This window comes from Tachypleus tridentatus, chromosome 13 (genome assembly GCF_004210375.1).
Source record: "Tachypleus tridentatus isolate NWPU-2018 chromosome 13, ASM421037v1, whole genome shotgun sequence".
NCBI classification, from domain to species: domain Eukaryota; kingdom Metazoa; phylum Arthropoda; class Merostomata; order Xiphosura; family Limulidae; genus Tachypleus; species Tachypleus tridentatus.
In genome coordinates, this window is record NC_134837.1 from 270,782,512 (window position 1) to 270,805,076 (window position 22,565).

General features: G+C 34.7%; 1 protein-coding gene across 1 annotated transcript; it reads left to right on the plus strand.

Moving 5' to 3' along the window:
- Positions 1-490: 490 nt before the first annotated feature.
- LOC143240294 (syntaxin-8-like) lies at positions 491-21,197 on the plus strand. Its single transcript, XM_076482513.1, has 9 exons — positions 491-740; positions 1,679-1,778; positions 2,669-2,763; positions 4,732-4,842; positions 11,504-11,628; positions 11,875-11,967; positions 16,047-16,148; positions 16,483-16,560; positions 19,284-21,197. Exons 1-8 carry the CDS (start codon positions 715-717, stop codon positions 16,539-16,541), a joined length of 711 nt encoding a protein of 236 aa, XP_076338628.1. The 5' UTR covers positions 491-714; the 3' UTR covers positions 16,542-16,560; positions 19,284-21,197.
- Positions 21,198-22,565: the final 1,368 nt, after the last annotated feature.

The following is a 22,565-nucleotide window of genomic DNA, read 5'->3' on the forward strand; positions in this document are numbered from 1 at the left end:
TGACATCAATAAGGAAGAAAGTAAACCAAGACCTTGAAAATCTCATATCTCCTTAGCAAAACAAAAAAAAAAAATATTTTTTTGTTAAGCACAAAGTTATACATTGAGTTATCTGTGCTGTGATCATCACGGGTATCGAAACCAAGTTTTTTAGCGGTGTGAATCTTTAAACTTATTGTTGAGCCGCTGGAAGAAACAGAAAAAATCAAATTTCACCAACCAAAACAAAGCCACAAATATACAAATATATGAAGAAAATAACATTGTGAATGTTAGTTATTTATCTAATTTAGTTAACACTCTAAGCGTTGTTGCCTAGCAATGTTATATAAATTCCGTTTGAACCACTACTGTTTCTGTCGTATTGCAGCGGTCCTGAAGAGCTATGGCATTAAGCGAAAGATCACGTCATTACTCGATATAAGAAATATAGTGTGTTTGAAATATTGTAATACACACTAATTTATTTACACTCAGAAGTTCTTTTATAATGCCTAGTTGAAGGAGGTACGATATAAGGCTCCTTGTCATATATCACTTTTGATATCCTTCCATTAATATCGAATAAATTAAGCTACTTATTGTAAGAAAGTTTCTCATATTTTCGATTTTGCATTTTCAACGTTTTCTGACTTTTATTTTTTTTTTGTACATATATGCTTTTCGTACCATTTGTAACACATCTCGGAGCTAAGTGTTATATGATAAACAATCATGGCGACTGGTAAAGGAGATACTTGGTAAGATCAATATTTGTAAAAATAATATAATATATTGTTTTATATGAAATATTTCTCTTTTTACATTGATGTATCCATTCTGAAGAATATGAATAAGGATTCATTGCTTTGGATTTTATTCATATTATTAACAATAGTGCAATTTAATTTGAATTTAAGTTGTAGGTTTAACTTAAAATTTAAGTTAAAACACAGTTCATATTTTCTCATAACTGGTTCTTGGGTTTTCCGTATAATTACTGTAAATTGTAATGTAATTGTTATTACAATTCTATAAAATTTCTGAATTGTTAACAGATTTATAATTAAGTTGCGTTGGATACGCTTTGCAATTCGTAAACCTCAAGGTTATAACTTATAAGGCCTAACTTACTGAACAGCTTTGTGGTACTTGATTCTACCTAATCCAGTGGTTTACATTAAAAAATTTTTTCGGTCAGTTTTGTTGGTTATAATTTGGTAAGACATGTGGATTGCTATGGGAACAAAAAGAACTTGTATTAGTGAAGCCTGTATGGCATGTAGCTGCAATGTTGTGAGAAAATGTTTAAATGTAAGTTTCATGTTTTAGAACAAGACTTAAGTGACATGTTATGCAAAGAAATGTATGTATACCTATATATAAAAATTAATCCACTCTCTAAGGAAAAGTTACAACAGTTTTCAGTGAGAACTAAGGCAGTAAAACAGTATAAATAAGACAGAGAACTAATTTCCATTAAATAAATCTCTAAGTGTGTAAACAAAACTTGTCCATAACTTTCAATGTTTAGTGCTTTTTATGGAAAAACCTTACTACCTGTATAAAACAGACATTAACAAATTACTGGTACAAACTCTTCAAGTAAAAACTTATTTAATGGAGATTAATGTATTTGAAAGAGAAACGTATAGTTTTTATTTTAACTCGGTGATGAATAATTTTCTTCTTGATTCAGGTTGAAAGCTTGTGATGCATGTGAAGACCTATCTCGAGAAATTATGGAGCTGATTATGAAACGTAATCAGTTTCAGAGAAATACATCAGGATATGCCCAGGTTATATTCTGCTTGTATAGAGGACACATTATAAAACTAGATACCAGTTTTGTTGGGCACTTGTAAAGAGTTTGAAGTTATTTTGTATACTAGTTTATTATATTTAAATATATTTCTACAAATAATTATGATTTTATCAAGGTAGTTTTTACTTAGTTTTATATTCTATTTCCTAGGAAATTGCTCCTTCTGTATGAAATCTGCCCCTTCATTCTATATGAAGCTAAAATTATTCATTTAATGAGACTTAATGTACAGAGTTTTTTCTAAGTTGAAAATAAGAGAGAAAACAACAACAACCAAAACTTCTTTATAGTAGGTTTACTTTTTATCCAAGTGTTGTTGAATACAGAGCAGAGATGACATTGTTATATAATGTATAACCATACTGGCTATATCAGCACAGTTTACTGGAAAAGTACAACAGAAAATAGCAAATTTCACCTGTGTGTCATGCTGGACAGAAAACTGTACCAAACAGACTTCAGACTTATTTTTAGTTTTCAATAATTTAAAACACACTCATGAAAAGAGGTTTAAAGTAGCTAAACATAGAAATACATTATGATAATGGTAAATAAAAAAGATGATTTCCTGTTGAGTAATAAAGAAAAATAAAGGATTTGTTAAACTAGATTATTGTGAATCTTTAAATAAATATTCTTTCTAAGTAATTATTAATGTATTAAAAAGGACATTAGTCTGAAAGATGAGATTGTCAAACTGTATAGACAAACCAGATGTGTAAAGTTGTGTATTGTTTGTTCATATTAATTATATTTACATGAGATAATTATGAAGTGGAAAGCTCCATGTTTTAATACAATTAGTTTATTTTCTTGTGTCATAAAGAGTAGGAAGCTGTAAAAAAGTGTATTTCTGTTTACCAGCTGAATGCACAAGCCAGGCTTTCAATACAACAGTTTAACAGAGACTTGATTACCTTGAAAGAAGATCTGAAGAAATCATCTTCCTCGTACTTCGTGTATCCTTCGACCTTGCACTCTGTGTACTGTATTATTCACATAAATTATTAATATTGTATGTATTATAAAATCAGCAAAAATAACAAAGGTGTGATTTTACTAATATTTATGAACTAATAAATTAGATTGTTTGTTTGTTTGTTTTGAATTTCGTGCAAAGCTACTCGAGAGCTATCTGCGCTAACCATCCCTAATTTAGCAGTGTAAGATCAGAGGGAAGGCAGCTAGTCATCACCACCCACTGCCAACTCTTGGGCTACTTGTTTACCAATGAATAATGGGATTGACTGTCACACTATAATGCCCCCACAGCTGAAAGGGTGAGCATGTTTGGCACAACGGGATTCAAATCTGCACCCTCGGATTAGGAGTCAAACACCTTAACCCACCTGGCCATGTCGGGCTAATAAGTTAGAAATAACTTGTTAGACAACAGTACTTTGTAAGGAGTAATAAGTAAAAGAATATTTTCACAACTGCGATTGTGAATATGCAGATCAGTAAGTCAAGTGTCTAAAACAGCTAATATAAAACTGTGGAGGATAGCATGCATAAGAACTACATTTTATTATTATAGGCAGTGTGGTATCATCAAAACTGGTTCCTTATGTACTCTACTCAGATTGTAAAACTGTGTTGTAAACAGACATTCAGAATTTTAAACCTGAATATTTATTGTACATAATAATAATAGAAAACAAAGAAATGTGGAACATCTTATGACAAGAACCATCTATAAAGAGAAGTGCAAGAAGTCATTTCTGAGACATAGTGAGCAAAGTACAATGCCTTGTTAGAGCCAGAATCCATTAATACAAGTTTTAGTGGCAAAAGCTGTTCGCTACCCCTAGCAACAGTACCAAACTTATTAAAGAAAAAAGTACCAAAATCGGGCATATAATTTGTTTTCATTACATATATATTCAGTTATTGTATACCTTCAGCAGTTTGTAAAACTAAATAAGTTTTCATACTATATCATAGTAAAATAGACTAGTCAGGTCACTAGATCCAGTACCTCTGGATTTGTGTGTTTTGGCTGTTGAAACAGCCATTGGAAAAATGCCATTATGATACATTAGATGGATTATGGAAGGTATGCAAGGAGTGTTGTTGCTCTTTTGATATATTAACCTAATGATGAAACCTTTTGAAATGGAAACTATACTTCAGAAGCATTGTTTAGATACATGGTTGCCAATTAGAACATGAGAAGATGTGGACCATAATGATGCTATTTGATTCTAAAACCATCTTAATATAATATACTCTACCACTTCATAGATATCTGTACAGTGATTTTGCTTGTTAAAAATACTAGAGAAACTAGTGTATAAAGTATATTAATTGGCATTTGTTTGTTTAGTCTCAGTGTACAATACTTAAGGTCTAGATAAACCAGTCTATAAAGTATATTAATTAATATTTGTTTAGTCTCAGTGTACCGCAGGTAGGGTCTAGATAAACCAGTCTATAAAATATGGTAGTTAACATTTGTTTGTTTAGTCTCAGTGTACCACAGGTAGGGTCTAGATAAATTAGTCTATAAAATATGGTAATTAACATTGTTTATTCTCAGTGTACATCACAGAGGGTCTAGATAAACCAGTGTGGTGAACTATAAATGGTGAATAGAAAATCTGAATATGAAAACGTTCATTCGAGCTTTGATACATACATAATTGTGTTCTTCATTCTGGCCATTTTGTTTAGTAAAACTTGATTAAAGTAATTGTATTTGACAAATGTGTGGAACATAGTAACAGTTTTCTTGTATGTAATTTTGCTCTAGGGTTTCTTTAACTATTTATTTTGAAAATATACAACCTTTAATCATATAATTTAGCTTGCATGTAGTCTCTGTTCACTTACTTATGGTCTATGCATTCCTGTAGATTGAACTGCTGCTGTGTATATGATAATTATTTGATATCTATTATACCTTGAATCCTTGACCTTTGATTCAGTACACAGCGAGAAGTTGAGAGGAGACAAAGGTTGTTGGAAAAGTTGGAGAGTAAACAAAGGCAAATGGAGTTGATTTTCAGTGAACAAACTACTGGATATGGGGAAGGAAGGTAAGAGCACCGACTGTCAGATCTTCAGTTGATTTTCAGTGAACAAACCACTGAATACGGGGAAGGAAGGTAAGAGCACCGACTGTCAGATCTTCAGTTGATTTTCAGTGAACAAACCACTGGATATGGGGAAGGAAGGTAAAAGCACCGACTGTCAGATCTTCTTTGTGAGCGCATGCATCGTATTCTGAAATAAACTAGTCTTTACTGATACTACTTATTATTTTTGTGTTATTAGGATCCTGTGAAAACATCCTTAGTAGACTTCTCAGTACTGCTTAATGAATAGATTAATTAAACTTCTGACAATAATAATTCAGCTTCCTGTTGAACAGTACATTTTGTTTTGAGATAATCTTTAAGTTCTCCCTAATCTTTTGTCCTGTGCATGAAACAAGCTTACTGTTTACAGTCTTATCTACGAAGTTTTATTTATGTACACAAGACTTAGCTCGGTGATTCCTTCTGTTGTTGTCAGTTCCACACAGATTCTGTCAACTGGAAAGTTACCAATGAGTTGAAACCGTAGAGCTAAGGAAGCAGCTGATTTGTATGTGAAGTGAAACTGAAGCTTTAGTAAATTAGACTTTTTGTCCATAGTAAATCTGCCTTTAACCATTAACCCCTATAACCTCACTGAGTGTTGAAGAACTGATTGACATTTGTTTCTAGCATAATTATGATTTCTTTGTTCGTGCTAGAAGTTGCTTTGGGATGAACTTAAATTTTTTGCATTATAAAGAATTAGTTTTTCATATTTTTTTTATAAATCTTTTCCAGAGACAGCAATGAAGAAACACACAAGCATTAACTGTAGACAGCAATGACAAGACATAAGTAGTAAGACCCCTCAGTGCAGGTTGAGAAAAAGTACTGGCTAATGAGTTTAAAAAAACAAAACAATAGTAAATTTTTCTGTCAAATAAAGTTTGTTTACTTCCTCTCACACTTACAGCCATTACTCAACTGCCAGGGTTTCTTCTTTTAACACATCTAAGTAGATATGATTTTGTTTCTTCCAGTCTTTTATACTCCATTTAATTACCCTTTGGAGAATGTCACAAGACAAGAGCTCTGTAATCAGTCAGATCTTCATGCAGTTACTCATCCCCTTACAAGACAAATACTGAAGAGATCTGTAATCAGTCAGATCTTGATGCAGTTTCCATCCCCCTACAAGACAAATGCTGAAAAGATCTGTAATGAGTTAGATCTTGATGCAGTTACCATCCCCCTTTTTACTATTGGGAGATTTTAATGGAAATAATCCCCTCTGGGGTTGTATTAGTATTCATGGGAGGGGTTGTGCTATAGAGCATATGCTCTTAAACCATAATCTGTCTCTCTTCAATACTGGTTCTTATACCTATTTTCATGTACCTAGTCAGTCTTTTATTGCTATAGATCTGCTCCTCTTCACTTTTCACTTACTTTTCTTGGAGGGTTGACAGTAATCCACAGGGCAGTAAGTATTTTCCAATCATTTTGAGGAAGACTGGCTGGGGTTGATGCCACTCGACCTGTGTGTCCTGATGGAAGCTAGATCAAGCAAACTGGTCTTCTTTTACCATTTCCTCAGAATTTGATCCTGCCATTGTGTGTAAGCCATTGATAGATGACTGTGTGGCAGCAGTAACTGACTGTATTGTACAGGCAACTACTCAGTGTGTTCCTAAAACCTCAACACATTTCCCACAGTATCCTCGTCTTTAGTGGAATTCTGCCTGCGATGTGACAAGAAAAGCTCAAAAATGGGCTTGGGATACCTTTCATAGGTATCCCACTTTTTAAAACTTCATTGCATTTAAATGAGCCCATGCACATGCTCAGCAGGTCAGATATCAGAGCCAGAAGGAATCTTCTACTACCAGTTTCAAAGTCATAGGGAACAAAATCTGAATGGTTAGTGGCCAGTATACTTCTTCCCCCCTTTCGATCTTGTTCTCTGATGGCCAGGAAGTTGGTGATACCCAGAGCATTGCCAGTACTCTCAGTGAAAGATTTTCTCACACATCTAGCGCTTCTGCTTCATCCCTCATCTTCTTAGCCATCAAAACACAGGCAGAACAATCACTTCTTTTCTTTTGGGCTGATCATCTTTATGACTATAATCATCCCCTTATACTGGTGGAACTTAAACTTGCTCTTCATCAGTCTGGTAGTACATCAGTTGGACCTGATGATATTCATTACGAGATGTTGTGCCATCTATCTCCTGCCTCTCTTGCTATTCTTCTAGTTGGTTTTAGCCAGATCTGGCAGGAGAACGTTTTCTCGATGCTTGGCACCATGCTGTTGTACTCCTTTTCCTAAACCTGGGGAGGATCCCAAGACTCCTTTGAACTACTGTCCAATTGCTTTAATGAGCTGTCTCTGTAATATCTTGGAGATGAAGATTAATGCTCATCTTGTTTGGTTCCTCGAATCAAACAACCTCTCCTCAACCACTTAGTGTAGGTTCTGAAGACAGCACTCCACAATGGACCACCTGATTGGACTTCAAACATCAATCAGGGAAGCCATTCTCAAGCAACAACATCTTGTTTCTGTTTTTTTTTACTTTGAGAAAGCTAACAATGCAACATGGAAGTATGGCATCTTACAAGACTCGTATGGGTTGCATGGCTATTTACCAATTTTTTTAACTTTTTAATGAACCAGTGATTCCAGATCCTTGTGAGTTTGACATTTTCCCATTTTTTCCCACAGGAACTTGGAGTCCCTCAGAGCTGTGTCTTGAGTGTCACACTTTTCATGATAAAGATTAATGCCATCAGTGGACAACTACACCTTACAGTTGCAAACAGTCTCTTTGTCAACAACTTCCACGTGTCAGTTATTAAACATGAGGTATATTGAGTGGCAGCTACAGACTGCTCTCAATCATTTACTGAAGTGGACCACAGCAAACAGTTTTAACCTTTCTCTCTCTAAAACTGTTTGCATGCACTTTTGCCATGAGCGGGATATTCACCCTGATTTTGAACTCCGTATTGGTGAAGTTGTGTTTTCTGTGGTCCCCGAAACAAAGTTCTAGGAGCTTATCTTTGGCCATAAGCCGACCTTTATTCCATACATCAAGCAGCTACGTGTCAAATGTACAAGGGCACTGAACATTCTCTGTGTCCTCTCTTCCACCTCTTGGAGAGCAGATCAATGTTACATGCTAAAAATCTAACATACCCTTATTCGATTAACATTGGGATTAACCATTGGGACTTTGGCTCTGCACAGGGGCCTTTCGCACTTCTCCAGTTTAGAGTTTGTACACAGTGTCCCATAAACCCCCTCCATACCTTTGTTGTTTACAACTATCTTTAATGTATCCTTCAAAACTGGGATGCTGTGGTAAAGATCCAAGTTTTGAAGGTCAGTGACCACACTTTTCCATTATAGATGGTCTGCCATTGTTCCTTTTAGCCTTCATATCCAGGTTCAGTTGGATAAATTGGGTCTACCTTTGGATCACATAGTGGTATCCACAGATCAGCCCATCCCACCATGGCTAATTACTATCCTGAAATGTCATCTGAAGAAAAGAGATACTTCTGATTAGAAGTATTGCCTTCTATTTGCCAAACATCTTTCAAACCATCCTTCCATTCCCATTTATACAGATGGTTAAAAATCAGATGACTCTGTGGGCTCTGCCATGCTTTGCTGTGATTTGATTGTAGTACACAGAATCTCATCTAAAGTTTCTGTGTTCACTGCTATATTGTAATGCTATTTTTCTTGCCCTGAATCACATAGTATCTGTGCAGTACGTGAATTGTACTATTTATACCAATTCACTTGGCTTTCTGTTAGCCCTGAAATCGCTTCACGTCAGTTCTCACCCTATTCTTGTCAATATTCAAAACCAACTGGCCCATTTCTCTATTATCTACTTCTGTACAGGTTTTCTGGATACTAGACCACATTGGTATTCTCGAGAATGAGCTAGCCGACATTGCACCTAGTCAGTCTCCTCTGGTACTATCACTGTCATGCCAGTACAATACATGGACTATGGTCCTGTATTCAAGGCTCGGCTCCATGCCAATTGGCAGTCTACTTGGGGTGAGCAACATGATAATAAGGTTTCTCAAATCCAACCTTCTATTGCTTTTTGGCCTTCTTGTTTCCCTAAGGATCAGAAGGTGGAAGCTGTTCTGACTGGGCTATGCATTGGTCACAGTTTTTTTTAACTCACCACTTTCTTTTATCTGGGACTGATGCACCATTGTGTAGTCTGTGACACTCAAGTCACATTACCACACATATTAATATTATGCCATCTTTACAATCGAGAGTGACAGCATCATTTTAAATATATTTTTACGATGGGTTCACCCTTGACATTGGTAAGGGTGATAATGTTTACCTCAGTTGTGTTTTTTAAATTTTAAGGACATTGGTCTTTTAACTATTTAAGATTTTAATCCAAAATTGGATTTTGTTTTGTTTTAGTATGATTCCTTTTCACATATTTTACTTTTTACTGGCTATTTGGCACAGATAGCCCAGTTGCTTTGTGCTAATAAACACTAAACAACCAACCATCTAAGCCAGTTCTAAACATTTCCTTATTCTTGGTATGGTATAAAAACACCATATTCACACTGTGTTATCACTAAACCACTCCTCGACATCCACCAACTTGTAGTACTATATAAAAACACCACATTCATATAGTGTTATTACTAAACCAGTCCTCAGCATCCACTTATTCTTGGTACTATATAAAAACACCACATTCATATAGTGTTATTACTAAACCAGTCCTCAGCATCCACTTATTCTTGGTACTATATAAAAACACCATATTCACACAGTGTTATCATAAACCAGTCTTCAACATCTGCTGATTCTTGGTACTGTATAAAAATATCACATTCACACAGTGTTATTACTAAACCAGTCCTCAACATCCACTGATTCACGGTGCTGTATAAAAACACCACATTCACATAGTGTTATCACTAAACCAATCTTCAGTTTTTAAATGAAGACTTGAACTTTTGTTACTTGTAGAGCTCCTGAATGTTTCAAGTCCGTTACTTAGTCGCACGCTGCACCTAACATGCCGTGTCTGTTACACCGTTATTCATGATTATCAGTTTGAATAAATCAGAGTTGACTTGATTTTAAAAATTCAGTGAACTTGGTTTAGGTATTTCTTTATTTCCAGAGCACTGTTCTGCAGGACTTTACCTCCCAGATTCTACTAGTGTAACTGGTAAGTCCTAACTGCACCTGGTTTCCAGTCACTGTGACTGTGGACAGAGGCTTTTCCTCCAGAGTGCTCAAGAGAATTCTTCCACTCAAGAAGAAGGTGGCAAAGTTAGGCTTCTTCATAACCTGGTTACTGGATGTCTTTCTCAGACGTTAGTTGGAGTGGCATCAGTCTACTCATAATATTGGTTTGTTGGTCTGATAGCTGGTTGCAGTGTGCATGACCCTTTAGCTTGGTCAGTACAGATTGAGTACACTGCTCATGGAAGATGGTTCACAGTTTCCTTGGATTCTTGGTTGAGCACAGTTGTTCCAAGTCCTTCTGGGACAAGAGAAGTGTACCTCTGAGCCTGAGGTGTTGCAATTTCTTCCTGTGGAGGAGATTGTCCACTTCAGTCCTGGTGGTTTGGGTACTTGACTTGCACTCTTAGGGTTGCAGGCTCCATTCTCTGTCACACCAAGCATGGCAACATTATTATGTGATAGTTAGTCCCACTATTCATTGAAGAAATAGTAACCTTAAAATTAATGGTGAGTGTTGATGACTAGTTTTCTACCCTCTGGTCCTTTACTGGAGAATTAGGAATGGCCCCTCTTGCTTTAGATGAAATTCAAAACAAATCAAAGTGAACTTCAGCAGGTTGTTTTGGCCATACCCCAAACTGCTGTATGTCTTGTTATGTGTTAAACTGTAAATTTCGGGTTAGAAATGAAAAATTTCATGGGAAAAACTGAATGAAAACATGAATTCTTAAAACTGTTTTTTATTATTTCTACACGTTTTACTGTGGACAGAAACCCTAACTAATATTTTGTTTTCTCTTGTCACTTTTATTTAATTAAATAAAAACAAGCAGTATACATTTTTGGCAGACTTTAGAAATGAAACTTTAGTTGGTATGCTTATGTGTAATTAGAAAAAGTGTGTGTAAGTGATTATAAGAGGACTTTACTGACTCAGTTTTAGAGCTCACTCTTACATCTGAAGCATTAATGTTCACAACTTTTGGAATAAGTGTGGTTACATATTGTGAGTTAATAGTTGAGTCTTGGTGGTTATATAATGAAATATTGTGAGTTTTGAAATAAGTGTGTTTGTAGTTAGTGGTTATCTAACACATAACAAGCTGTACAAAATACAGTTTTGATATAAGATTTTAAATCAGCTTAACATAAAGTTGGTTACAAACTGTTCAAGTTCCTTGATGAATAAGACTGTAGATTGAGCTTCCTTTGCTAGGGTTAACACAGTATACAGATTAATGACTAATGTAAAAGTAGTTAAACATATGGAATTAGGTCTTAATTAAATGAAAAATGTTTTCATGTTTTCACTTCTAACTTACCACAGTTCCTCATAGATGCTTAACCTTGTAGAGGTGTTTCTCACAAAGATATTAATGACACTATATTATGAAACTATACCGTGTTATTGTTTCAACAGAACTGCATTATTAGGAGGTCAATTTAATCAGACATTAGAAATAGCTTGTGGAACAGAAGAAACTGAAGAAACAAAGGACTTGACTGTTGATGATATAAGGCAGTATCAGCAACAGGCTATAAAAGGTGAAATATTATCTATATTTTCTGTTAACATTTCACTGTTAATTGTTACACAGTTATCAGCAGCTGGGCCTGTACTTGCTAGTCACTAGTTAAGATTATACTCAGGTCCCAATAATTAAAAACTTGTATTTCTACAAAAAATGTTAAAACTAACTAAATTGGGCCTGTAATAGAATAACATTGGAATTGTAATCAATTGTGGGTACATTATTTTTAATAGTATTAAACCTTTATTGTTTTTTGTAGAGCAGGATGAAGGACTTGAAGGACTTTCAAACATAATTACAAGGCAGAAACATATGGCTTACCATATTGGTAATGAACTGGACCTTCACAATGGTAAGACAATGTTTTACTTATATCACTTGTCAAACAGAGTAAAGACAATGTATTTTCTGATACAGTTCTTTCCTCTTCTGATAAGGTTCACTTTCTCTATATTTTGCTGCCCTCTACATGAGAACAATTTTATAGGATGTCCCACAATCCTTTCAAGCACCACACTTTATTAGAATTGGATATTCCAACATGTCTCTCATTCATCATCTTTGCACCAATAGGAGAGCACTGCTGTCACATGACATGTGGCTACCTCAACCCAAACTGAAGATTTTTTTAGACCCTCATAGGTTCTCTCAAGTGTCACATCTCAGGTATGTGATGTTTTCTATTTTTTTTATGATCCACGTCCTTTTGTACTATATGATCCTGCCTCCACTTTCATCAGATTTCCCATCTCCTGATAAATTAATCTGCATGGAGTGTTTTGCCTCCCAGTTATGTGACTGCATTAGTATGCCTCATCCTTCTCAGGCTTCAGATCAGTCTGTTCTCTCTTATCATAGGGACTACTGTCCATATCTGGGCCAAGAATTGTTGGGTTCAGTTTTGGTTAGTGTGGAGGCAGGACATTCATTTGATGGTTTTCTATGTATCGGGTGCTTGTGGCAGATCATCTTTTCTGACCCAACCAGATTTACCCAATGAAGTGGTTCCTACATCCCCTTGTTCTTCAGTGGCTTTGAAATTAGTAGGGTTCTTACTTCAATGCATTTGGCACTGCCCTCAATCACCAGTTACCTTTGTTTTGATCCCCCAGTTTCATATTATTGGGCTTTGGCTATAAATGCCTTCAGCAAGGATTGGGGTTAAACAAGTTTCTTTTTGTTTATCTTTTTATCTGATTGCTCCTTATTGGCCGGCTACACTGTGGTTTCCTCACTTACTTCAGTATCTGATTGCTCCTTATTTTCCTGCTACACTGTGGTTTCCTCACTTCAGTATCTGATTGCTCCTTATTGACTGGCTACACTGTGGTTTCTTCACTTACTTCAGTATCTGATTGCTCCTTATTGTCCTGCTACACTGTGGTTTCCTCACTTACTTCAGTATCTGATTGCTCCTTATTGACTGGCTACACTGTGGTTTCCTCACTTACTTCAGTATCTGATTGCTCCTTATTGACTGGCTACACTGTGGTTTCCTCACTTACTTCAGTATCTGATTGCTCCTTATTGACCAGCTACACTGTGGTTTCCTCACTTACTTCAGTATCTGATTGCTCCTTATTGGCCGGCTACACTGTGGTTTCCTCACTTACTTCAGTATTTGATTGCTCCTTATTGGCTGGCTGCACTGTGGTTTCTTCACTTACTTCAGTATCTGATTGCTCCTTATTGGCCGGCTACACTGTGGTTTCCTCACTTCAGTATCTGATTGCTCATTATTGGCCGACTACATGGTGGTTTCCTCACTTCAGTATCTGATTGCTTCTTATTGGCTACACTGTGGTTTCATTACTTACTTCAGTATCTGATTGCTTCTTATTGGCCAGCTACATTGTGGTTTCCTCACTTCAGTATCTGATTGCTTCTTATTGGCTACACTGTGGTTTCATTACTTACTTCAGTATCTGATTTCTTCTTATTGGCTGGCTACACTGTGGTTTCCTCACTTCAGTATCTGATTGCTTCTTATCGGCTACACTGTGGTTTCATTACTTATTTCAGTACCTGATTGCTTCTTATTGGCTGGCTATACTGTGGTTTCCTCACTTCAGTATCTGATTGCTTCTTATTGGCTACACTGTGGTTTCCTCACTTACTTCAGTATTTGATTGCTCCTTATTGGTTGGCTACAGTGTGGTTTCCTCATTTACTTCAGTATCTGATTGCTCCTTATTGGCCAGCTACATTGTGGTTTCCTCACTTACTTCAGTATCTGATTGCTCCTTATTGGCTACACTGTGGTTTGATTGCTCCTTATTGGCTACACTGTGGTTTGATTGCTCCTTATTGGCTACACTGTGGTTTCCTCACTTCCTTCAGTTACAGTTGTTTCCCCCTATCCCTTTTTCTTTATTCCATAACCTTTGTGTTAACCCAATTTATAGGTTTTGCATATTGCATGTCAGGCTTTTGTCTGGTCCCTGGCAAGGAGATCTTGTTTCTCATATCAGGTATTATTTCAGTTAACTCATTCATCTTTTATTCGCAGCTGTATATCAGCAGAAATGGAATGATTCTTGCATCTTGGTTTTGGCTTGGGATATTCTGATCTGCTCGTTATCAACGTGACTAGCATACTGTACAACCATCAAACCTATCTTCTAATTTATCAACGTCACTAGCATACTGTACAACCATCAACCCTATCTTCTAATTTATCCAGATTGTTCTATTTTTCCCAAGTCTCACGAGCTTGCAAGAGTAACTCCTTTTTCTCATTTCCATTCCCTCTGTTTCTCTTCTCTACTATATTCCTAATCCAGACAAACTTCTTTTCTCAGCTCATGCCTTTCATTGTTATATTGCCTGCATAGCTTCATGCAGGGGTTCCTGTTTCTTTATCCTGTGGCAACCCTCTTCTTCTCAGGATCTTTCTCCCTTTACCCTTACCAGTTAGGTTCATAGTTTAATCCATTTGACTCATACCTCTTTGTGTTATTGTTAATGTGCTTTGTTCTGTGATATTTCCAATTAAATCCAACATCTTATCTTTTCCCATGCTTTTCGTCTTTGTTGGCCTTTGGAGAAGAATCTGCATTTGGACACATGGATTAATGCCTCAGACCCACTAAATACATCGTGTTAAAGTTTCTGCTACCTAGGGGTATCATCTACCAACTGTGGCTACATGTCAGACTTTGGTGTGGCTGTGATACTGGTTAAGTCTCTGTTAATGTTTTCTTTCTTTCAGTGGTCCTTGTTTTTAATTTCATCTCATGGATCTTGTTCAGTGACAAGTGGTGCATAAATAGGTATTCTTTATGTACACAAACAAATCTGCACTGTACACCATGTTCTTTCCATGGCTCTTTATGCTCGCCTTGAAGATGGGGTGTTTCACAGAACCACAGGATGGTCAGTAACCTTGTGATATATACTTCATAAATAGGGCTGTCCAAGACCATACCACCCGTGGATGGCATAAGTAAAGCAAAAGGGGATAGCTGCCCATCCCTGCTGTGCCTCAATTAAATGAATCTTTATGGTGTCCTTTTCAAAATAAGGTTTTTTGTTCACTCATTGCACTGTCTCTGGTGTAGCCATTTCTCTGGACTCTAACACAACTCCCTCTTCTTCCAGTGGAGTTCTTACCACTTACCAATTCCAAGCCTTATTTTGATCAATAGTAGTTTAGTATTTTATTCTCAAAAGGAGATCCACTGTCTCTATGTTTCTGAACTCTGTGTCCTGGGTTGATTAGTGCCCCATGTCTTCCCTGTAATTCTGAGAGCAAGTGGGAAGACTCCAGTTGGTTGGAAGAATAAATTTGAATGTTCATAATTCCAGGACAAATGAGCATTGTTCCTTTGAATTAGTATGGCATACATAATTCCATTATTCCAAGTCTGAGGTGTTGCTTTTCAAACCTCCTTAGGCTGACAAGTTTTGCCTGCTTTGATGTTGCTTGCTTTCTCATTGTGACTTAGAACACATTCTATGACTACTTTTTGGGATCCAGTCAAAAGTATATCTGTATCTAACGTTGCAATCCAACTGTCGTAGTCACCAACGTGGGATAAAGGGCACAAAACACCTTAATTCCAATCTCAAGTAGTTGAACCTTAACTATCTGGTTGGGGCTGGCCTAGGGCACAAAACACCTTAATTCCAATCTCAAGTAGTTGAACCTTAACTATCTGGTAGGGGCTGGCCTATAGTGATGATTACTTATGTGCAGTTCCACTCTTGATACAGGAACTAAATCCAGTGTGAAGAGCACACCATGGTTTGGATGTAATGTGGTTCCTCCACTTTTATTTTGATACATTCACAATCTATTAAATATTGTCATATTATTTTATTATTTATCTAACTTAGCTTAAAGTGGTTGAAATAGTTTATATCAGAAGAAAACATCATTCTAAATAGTTATGATATTTTTCATACAAACTTGCAAAATTTTATTTTCAGAAATAATTGAGGACATCACAGACCACTCTGATGTGACAAGAGAAAGACTTATTAAAGAAACCAGACACGTTACAACTGTAGATCGGAAATCAAATACCTGCTGTATGTGGTTATCGTAAAGTGTTTTTACATTTGTACAGGTTAAATACTTAAGTAGGCACGAGAAGAAAGAAATTCTTTTTTCTGTATAAACATTGCTGTATTTATATACATTTTCTGTTACTATAAATATTGCTGTATTTATATACATTTTCTGTTACTATAAATATTGCTGTATTTATATACATTTTCTGTTACTATAAATATTGCTGTATTTATATACATTTTCTGATACTATAAATATTGCTGTATTTATATACATTTTCTGTTACTATAAATATTTTCATATTCATTTTATTCTTCAAATGTTGTAAAACTTCTTTTCTTGTTTTTTCAGGTTACTGGGTTTTTATTGTCATCTTACTGATTCCAATTACTGTGATACCAATTATTTAACAGGAATCTTTCTAAACTCGTATGTATTTTCAGTTTATTTTCAAGCCTTGACTATTGTATCATGTTCCTCACATGACATCATAACACCCATGTGTGAGGAATAACCAAAAATGTACAATGACACACCAGTATGTGCTACACAAAGACATTTATAAAGAAGTGGTTAATAACCTTGTATGATGTCATAGTAATGCAAGATACAAACGTCACTAGCCACATAATGTGTTGGGTTGTGGTAACACGAGATACAGAGAAATGTCACTAGCCACACAGTGTGTTGGGTTGTGGTAACACGAGATACAGAGAAATGTCACTAGTCACACAATGTGTTGAGTTGTGGCAACACGAGATACAGAGAAATGTCACTAGCCACACAGTGTGTTGGGTTGTGGTAACACGAGATACAGAGAAATGTCACTAGTCACACAATGTGTTGAGTTGTGGTAACACGAGATACAGAGAAATGTCACTAGCCACACAATGTGTTGGGTTGTGGTAATGTGAGATACAGAGAAATGTCACTAGCCACACAATGTGTTGAGTTGTGGCAACACGAGATACAGAGAAATGTCACTAGCCACACAATGTGTTGGGTTGTGGTAACACGAGATACAGAGAAATGTCACTAGCCACACAGTGTGTTGGGTTGTGGTAACACGAGATACAGAGAAATGTCACTAGTCACACAATGTGTTGAGTTGTGGTAACACGAGATACAGAGAAATGTCACTAGCCACACAATGTGTTGGGTTGTGGTAATGTGAGATACAGAGAAATGTCACTAGCCACACAATGTGTTGGGTTGTGGTAACACGAGATACAGAGAAATGTCACTAGCCACACAATGTGTTGGGTTGTGGTAACACGAGATACAGAGAAATGTCACTAGCCACACAGTGTGTTGGGTTGTGGTAACACGAGATACAGAGAAATGTCACTAGTCACACAATGTGTTGAGTTGTGGCAACACGAGATACAGAGAAATGTCACTAGCCACACAGTGTGTTGGGTTGTGGTAACACGAGATACAGAGAAATGTCACTAGTCACACAATGTGTTGAGTTGTGGTAACACGAGATACAGAGAAATGTCACTAGCCACACAATGTGTTGTGTTGTGGTAACACAAGATACAGAGAAATATCACTAGCCACATGATGTGTACTGTTGTAGTAACACGAGATACAAAGAAACGTCACTAGCCAAACGATGTGTCATGTTGTAGTAACATGAGATCCAAAGAAAGGTCACTAACCACACAATGTGTCATGTCATAGTAACACGACATACAGAGAAACAACACTAGTAAAAAAATGTATCCTGTTGTAGTGACCGAAGTTACGGGAAAGCACTCATTATTAACACTACTAGTATAATGCTTTGCTACTGTTGTTCTCATGTTTTATTGTACTAGTTTAATGTTTTGCTGATGTTGTTCTCATGTTTTATTGTACTAGTATAATGTTTTGCTACTGTTGTTCTCATGTTTTATTGTACTAGTATAATGCTTTGCTAATGTTCTCATGTTTTATTCTACTAGTATAATGTTTTGCTAATGTTGTTCTCATGTTTTATTGTACTAGTTTAATGTTTTGCTACTGTTGTTCTCATGTTTTATTCTACTAGTATAATGTTTTGCTAATGTTGTTCTCATGTTTTATTGTACTAGTATAATGTTTTGCTAATGTTGTTCTCATGTTTTATTCTACTAGTATAATGTTTTGCTACTGTTGTTCTCATGTTTTATTCTACTAGTATAATGTTTTGCTAATGTTGTTTTCATGTTTTATTGTACTAGTATAATGCTTTGCTACTGTTGTTCTCATGTTTTATTGTACTAGTTTAATGTTTTGCTGATGTTGTTCTCATGTTTTATTGTACTAGTATAATGTTTTGCTACTGTTGTTCTCATGTTTTATTGTACTAGTATAATGCTTTGCTAATGTTCTCATGTTTTATTCTACTAGTATAATGTTTTGCTAATGTTGTTCTAATGTTTTATTCTACTAGTATAATGTTTTGCTACTGTTGTTCTCATGTTTTATTCTACTAGTATAATGTTTTGCTAATGTTGTTCTCATGTTTTATTGTACTAGTATAATGCTTTGCTACTGTTCTCATGTTTTATTCTACTAGTATAATGTTTTGCTACTGTTGTTCTCATGTTTTATTCTACTAGTTTAATGTTTTGCTACTGTTGTTCTCATGTTTTATTCTACTAGTATAATGTTTTGCTAATGTTGTTCTCATGTTTTATTGTACTAGTATAATGCTTTGCTACTGTTGTTCTCATGTTTTATTGTACTAGTTTAATGTTTTGCTGATGTTGTTCTCATGTTTTATTGTACTAGTATAATGTTTTGCTACTGTTGTTCTCATGTTTTATTGTACTAGTATAATGCTTTGCTAATGTTCTCATGTTTTATTCTACTAGTATAATGCTTTGCTAATGTTGTTCTCATGTTTTATTGTACTAGTATAATGCTTTGCTGATGTTGTTCTCATGTTTTATTGTACTAGTATAATGTTTTGCTAATGTTGTTCTCATGTTTTATTCTACTAGTTTAATGTTTTGCTGATGTTGTTCTCATGTTTTATTCTACTAGTTTAATGTTTTGCTGATGTTGTTCTCATGTTTTATTCTACTAGTATATTACTTTGCTTGTAATGTTTTGTGTTTCACACCTTCTGTTTCAGTTTGTTTTGTCTGATTTTTTTCAGTAAATGTTTTATACTCTTACAGGTTGGAACTGTGGCTAAACGAAGCACTGTTTTCACCAAAATATGATTATATAATAATTTACACTCACTGTGCCAACAATAGAACTGTAGTAATTTAATACTTATATAAAGTTAATGATAAACGATTAAAAAGTTTGTATTTGTTATGGGAATAGTATATGTCATGTTTACGGTGAGATTAGATCATGGTTTTTAAGTACTTATGTGCGAATACTAGACAACAAATCTCCTATCTAACGTTTTAACCTATTATGTTGCTTTTATATCACTATTAAATCTTTTAGTATAAATCATAACCAAAAAACTTGTTTGTCATGTATCGTTATTGTGGTAGCTCTAATAATGGAAATATAAAGATTAATATATCTAGAAGTTTGTTTATAGAATTTCAAATTAAATTATGTGACATTTATTTAATATCTATTAATCATTGTTCTAGTTTAGTTTAGAAAAACTTTTGTAACTTATGGTTCTTTTAAGAAAGTAAAACATCTTATATTACAGTGTAATTCATTAATACTAGAATTATGTTGTTGTCTTTTTGTTTGAGCTACATAAAGATTTGATTTCTTATAAAATATATACATAAAATGTCAGTGTTGTAACTGTACATATAAATATATTATTTTACAAAGTTTGTATGTAGTTTATTACTTTATCAGAGGATACTAATTGGTTGCTATAGGAACAGCATCAAGAAAACTGTTTTCACTGAAACATTAACCTGAGTATAAATAAACCTTATGTGTCACCTTAGTATAAAGATTGAAACATAGAGAATGTAATTAAAGATAGCTTCAGATACTTGGAAACTTTTATACTCAGGTGACACTGTGGAATTAGGTAACAGTTGAATAATGTTACTGTTACATACTATTCTAAACATTGTGGTGTTAGGTAACAGTTTAATAATGTTACTGTTACCTACTTGACTTTAATGTATTATGTTAGGTAACAGTTGAATAATGCTACTGTTAACTACTTGACTGTAATGTATTCTGTTAGGTAACAGTTGAATAATGTTACTGTTACCTACTTGACTTTAATGTATTCTGTTAGGTAACAGTTGAATAATGTTACTGTTACATACTTGACTTTAATGTATTCTGTTAGGTAACAGTTGAATAATGTTACTTTTAAGTACTTGACTTTAATGTATTCTGTTAGGTAACAGTTGAATAATGTTACTGTTACCTACTTGACTTTAATGTATTCTGTTAGATAACAGTTGAATAATGTTACTGTTACATACTTGACTTTAATGTATTCTGTTAGGTAACAGTTGAATAAAGTTACTGTTACATACTTGACTTTAATGTATTCTGTTAGGTAACAGTTGAATAATGTTACTGTTACCTACTTGACTTTAATGTATTCTGTTAGGTAACAGTTGAAGAATGATCCCTCACATCATTTTGTGAGTTACATATTTTACTTGATTTTTGATTAAACAAGAGCTGCTCACCCCTTCCCCCAAAGTTGCTAAGCCATAAGTCTAAAGGCTAACAACACTAAAACTGTGTTTTGATATCCAAATTGTTAACCACTGTACGATGTGTTTGTTAGGTAGAATGTAAAAACAAAACCCAATTTTAAGCTCCATTATGAATAACAGAATAAGACACGACATTCTATAAATGAAGTATTGGTTTGTTACTCTTTGTCAAATAAGATGAGAAGATATGGTTTCTTTATATTCAGAACCAGCTGTACTGATTGTATTGGGAGAGAAACAATGATTTTCGTCTGAATAATTTCACAAAAATTGTAATTACATTGGATGTATATATGTCCAAAATTACACAAGTGTAAGAACTTGGTTCATTGTTTTATTTGCCTGTTTTTTATGTGAAGTATTGTAGGCTATGTTGAGTTGATTGTCCTTGGAATAAACCGAAATCATCCAGAAACAAAATTGCAGTAGTTATACATCATACAGGTGGCAACAACACATTTGGTTATACATACATCGTGCAGGATGTTTTTAATGTTTGTCTTCTCTAATTTTCTTCATTAATATTTTATAACTTTACTTGGGTTTTGCAGAGTTCTGCTAACAAGGAACATAAAGTTCTGTAACTTTAAGTTGTACAAGGTTTTTCTGTAACTTTAAGTTGTACAAGGTTTTTCTGTAACTTTAAGTTGTACAAGGTTTTTCTGTAACTTTAAGTTGTACAAGGTTTTTCTGTAACTGTAAGTTGTACAAGGTTTTTCTGTAACTGTAAGTTGTACAAGGTTTTTCTGTAACTGTAATTGCTAATTATCATAACTTTGAGTGTAAATTTTTTATTCAATCTTTCATAATTACAACTTAGTTTGTTAAGGCTATTTCAAATTCTTTTAGAGTTTCTTAAAGGGACACATACCTTTTAAATGTCAAAATGTTTCAATTACTTGTTTTCATATTGTCACTTATTACCCTTTTACTTTTCTTAGTTCAGTCTAATTCTAAGATTTTCTATGACTTTCTCTTATCGGTTCTGAGGTATTTTTAAAACATTATTTTCATTGTTATGATTTTTATAAATTACTAAGCTACTGTTATTTGTTGTGTTTTAACTTTCCTAACCACGTGTTTTTCAAAGTTTCTCATCTAAAGATTTTCTCAAACCTTTTACTGTATTATAATTTTCTTCCCCAGTTTTTTGCTGCCCTAGAATTATTTAAATCTTTGTTATTAGAGTTTCTGTAGCTTTGATACAGTTTCTTTATATTTCAAACACCAATTTCAAGTTTTTCTTGAACACAGTTGGGTTTCTTTTGTTATCTGTATAACTTTTATATTCAGCTTCACAGTAATAAACAATTGACATCATCGTTGTTGTCTGAGAAACTTGTATATTAAATCTGACGCTAATAAACAGTTGACACCATCGTTGTCTGGGAAACTTGTGTATTAAATCTGACGCTAATAAACAGTTGACATCATCATCGTTGTCTGGGAAACTTGTATATTAAATCTGACGCTAATAAACAGTTGACATCATCCTTGTCTGAGAAACTTGTATATTAAATCTGACGCTAATAAACAGTTGACACCATCGTTGTCTGGGAAACTTGTATATTAAATCTAACGCTAATAAACAGTTGACATCATCCTTGTCTGGGAAACTTGTATATTAAATCTGACGCTAATAAACAGTTGACACCATCGTTGTCTGGGAAACTTGTATATTAAATCTGACGCTAATAAACAGTTGACATCATCCTTGTCTGGGAAACTTGTATATTAAATCTGACGCTAATAAACAGTTGACATCATCCTTGTCTGGGAAACTTGTGT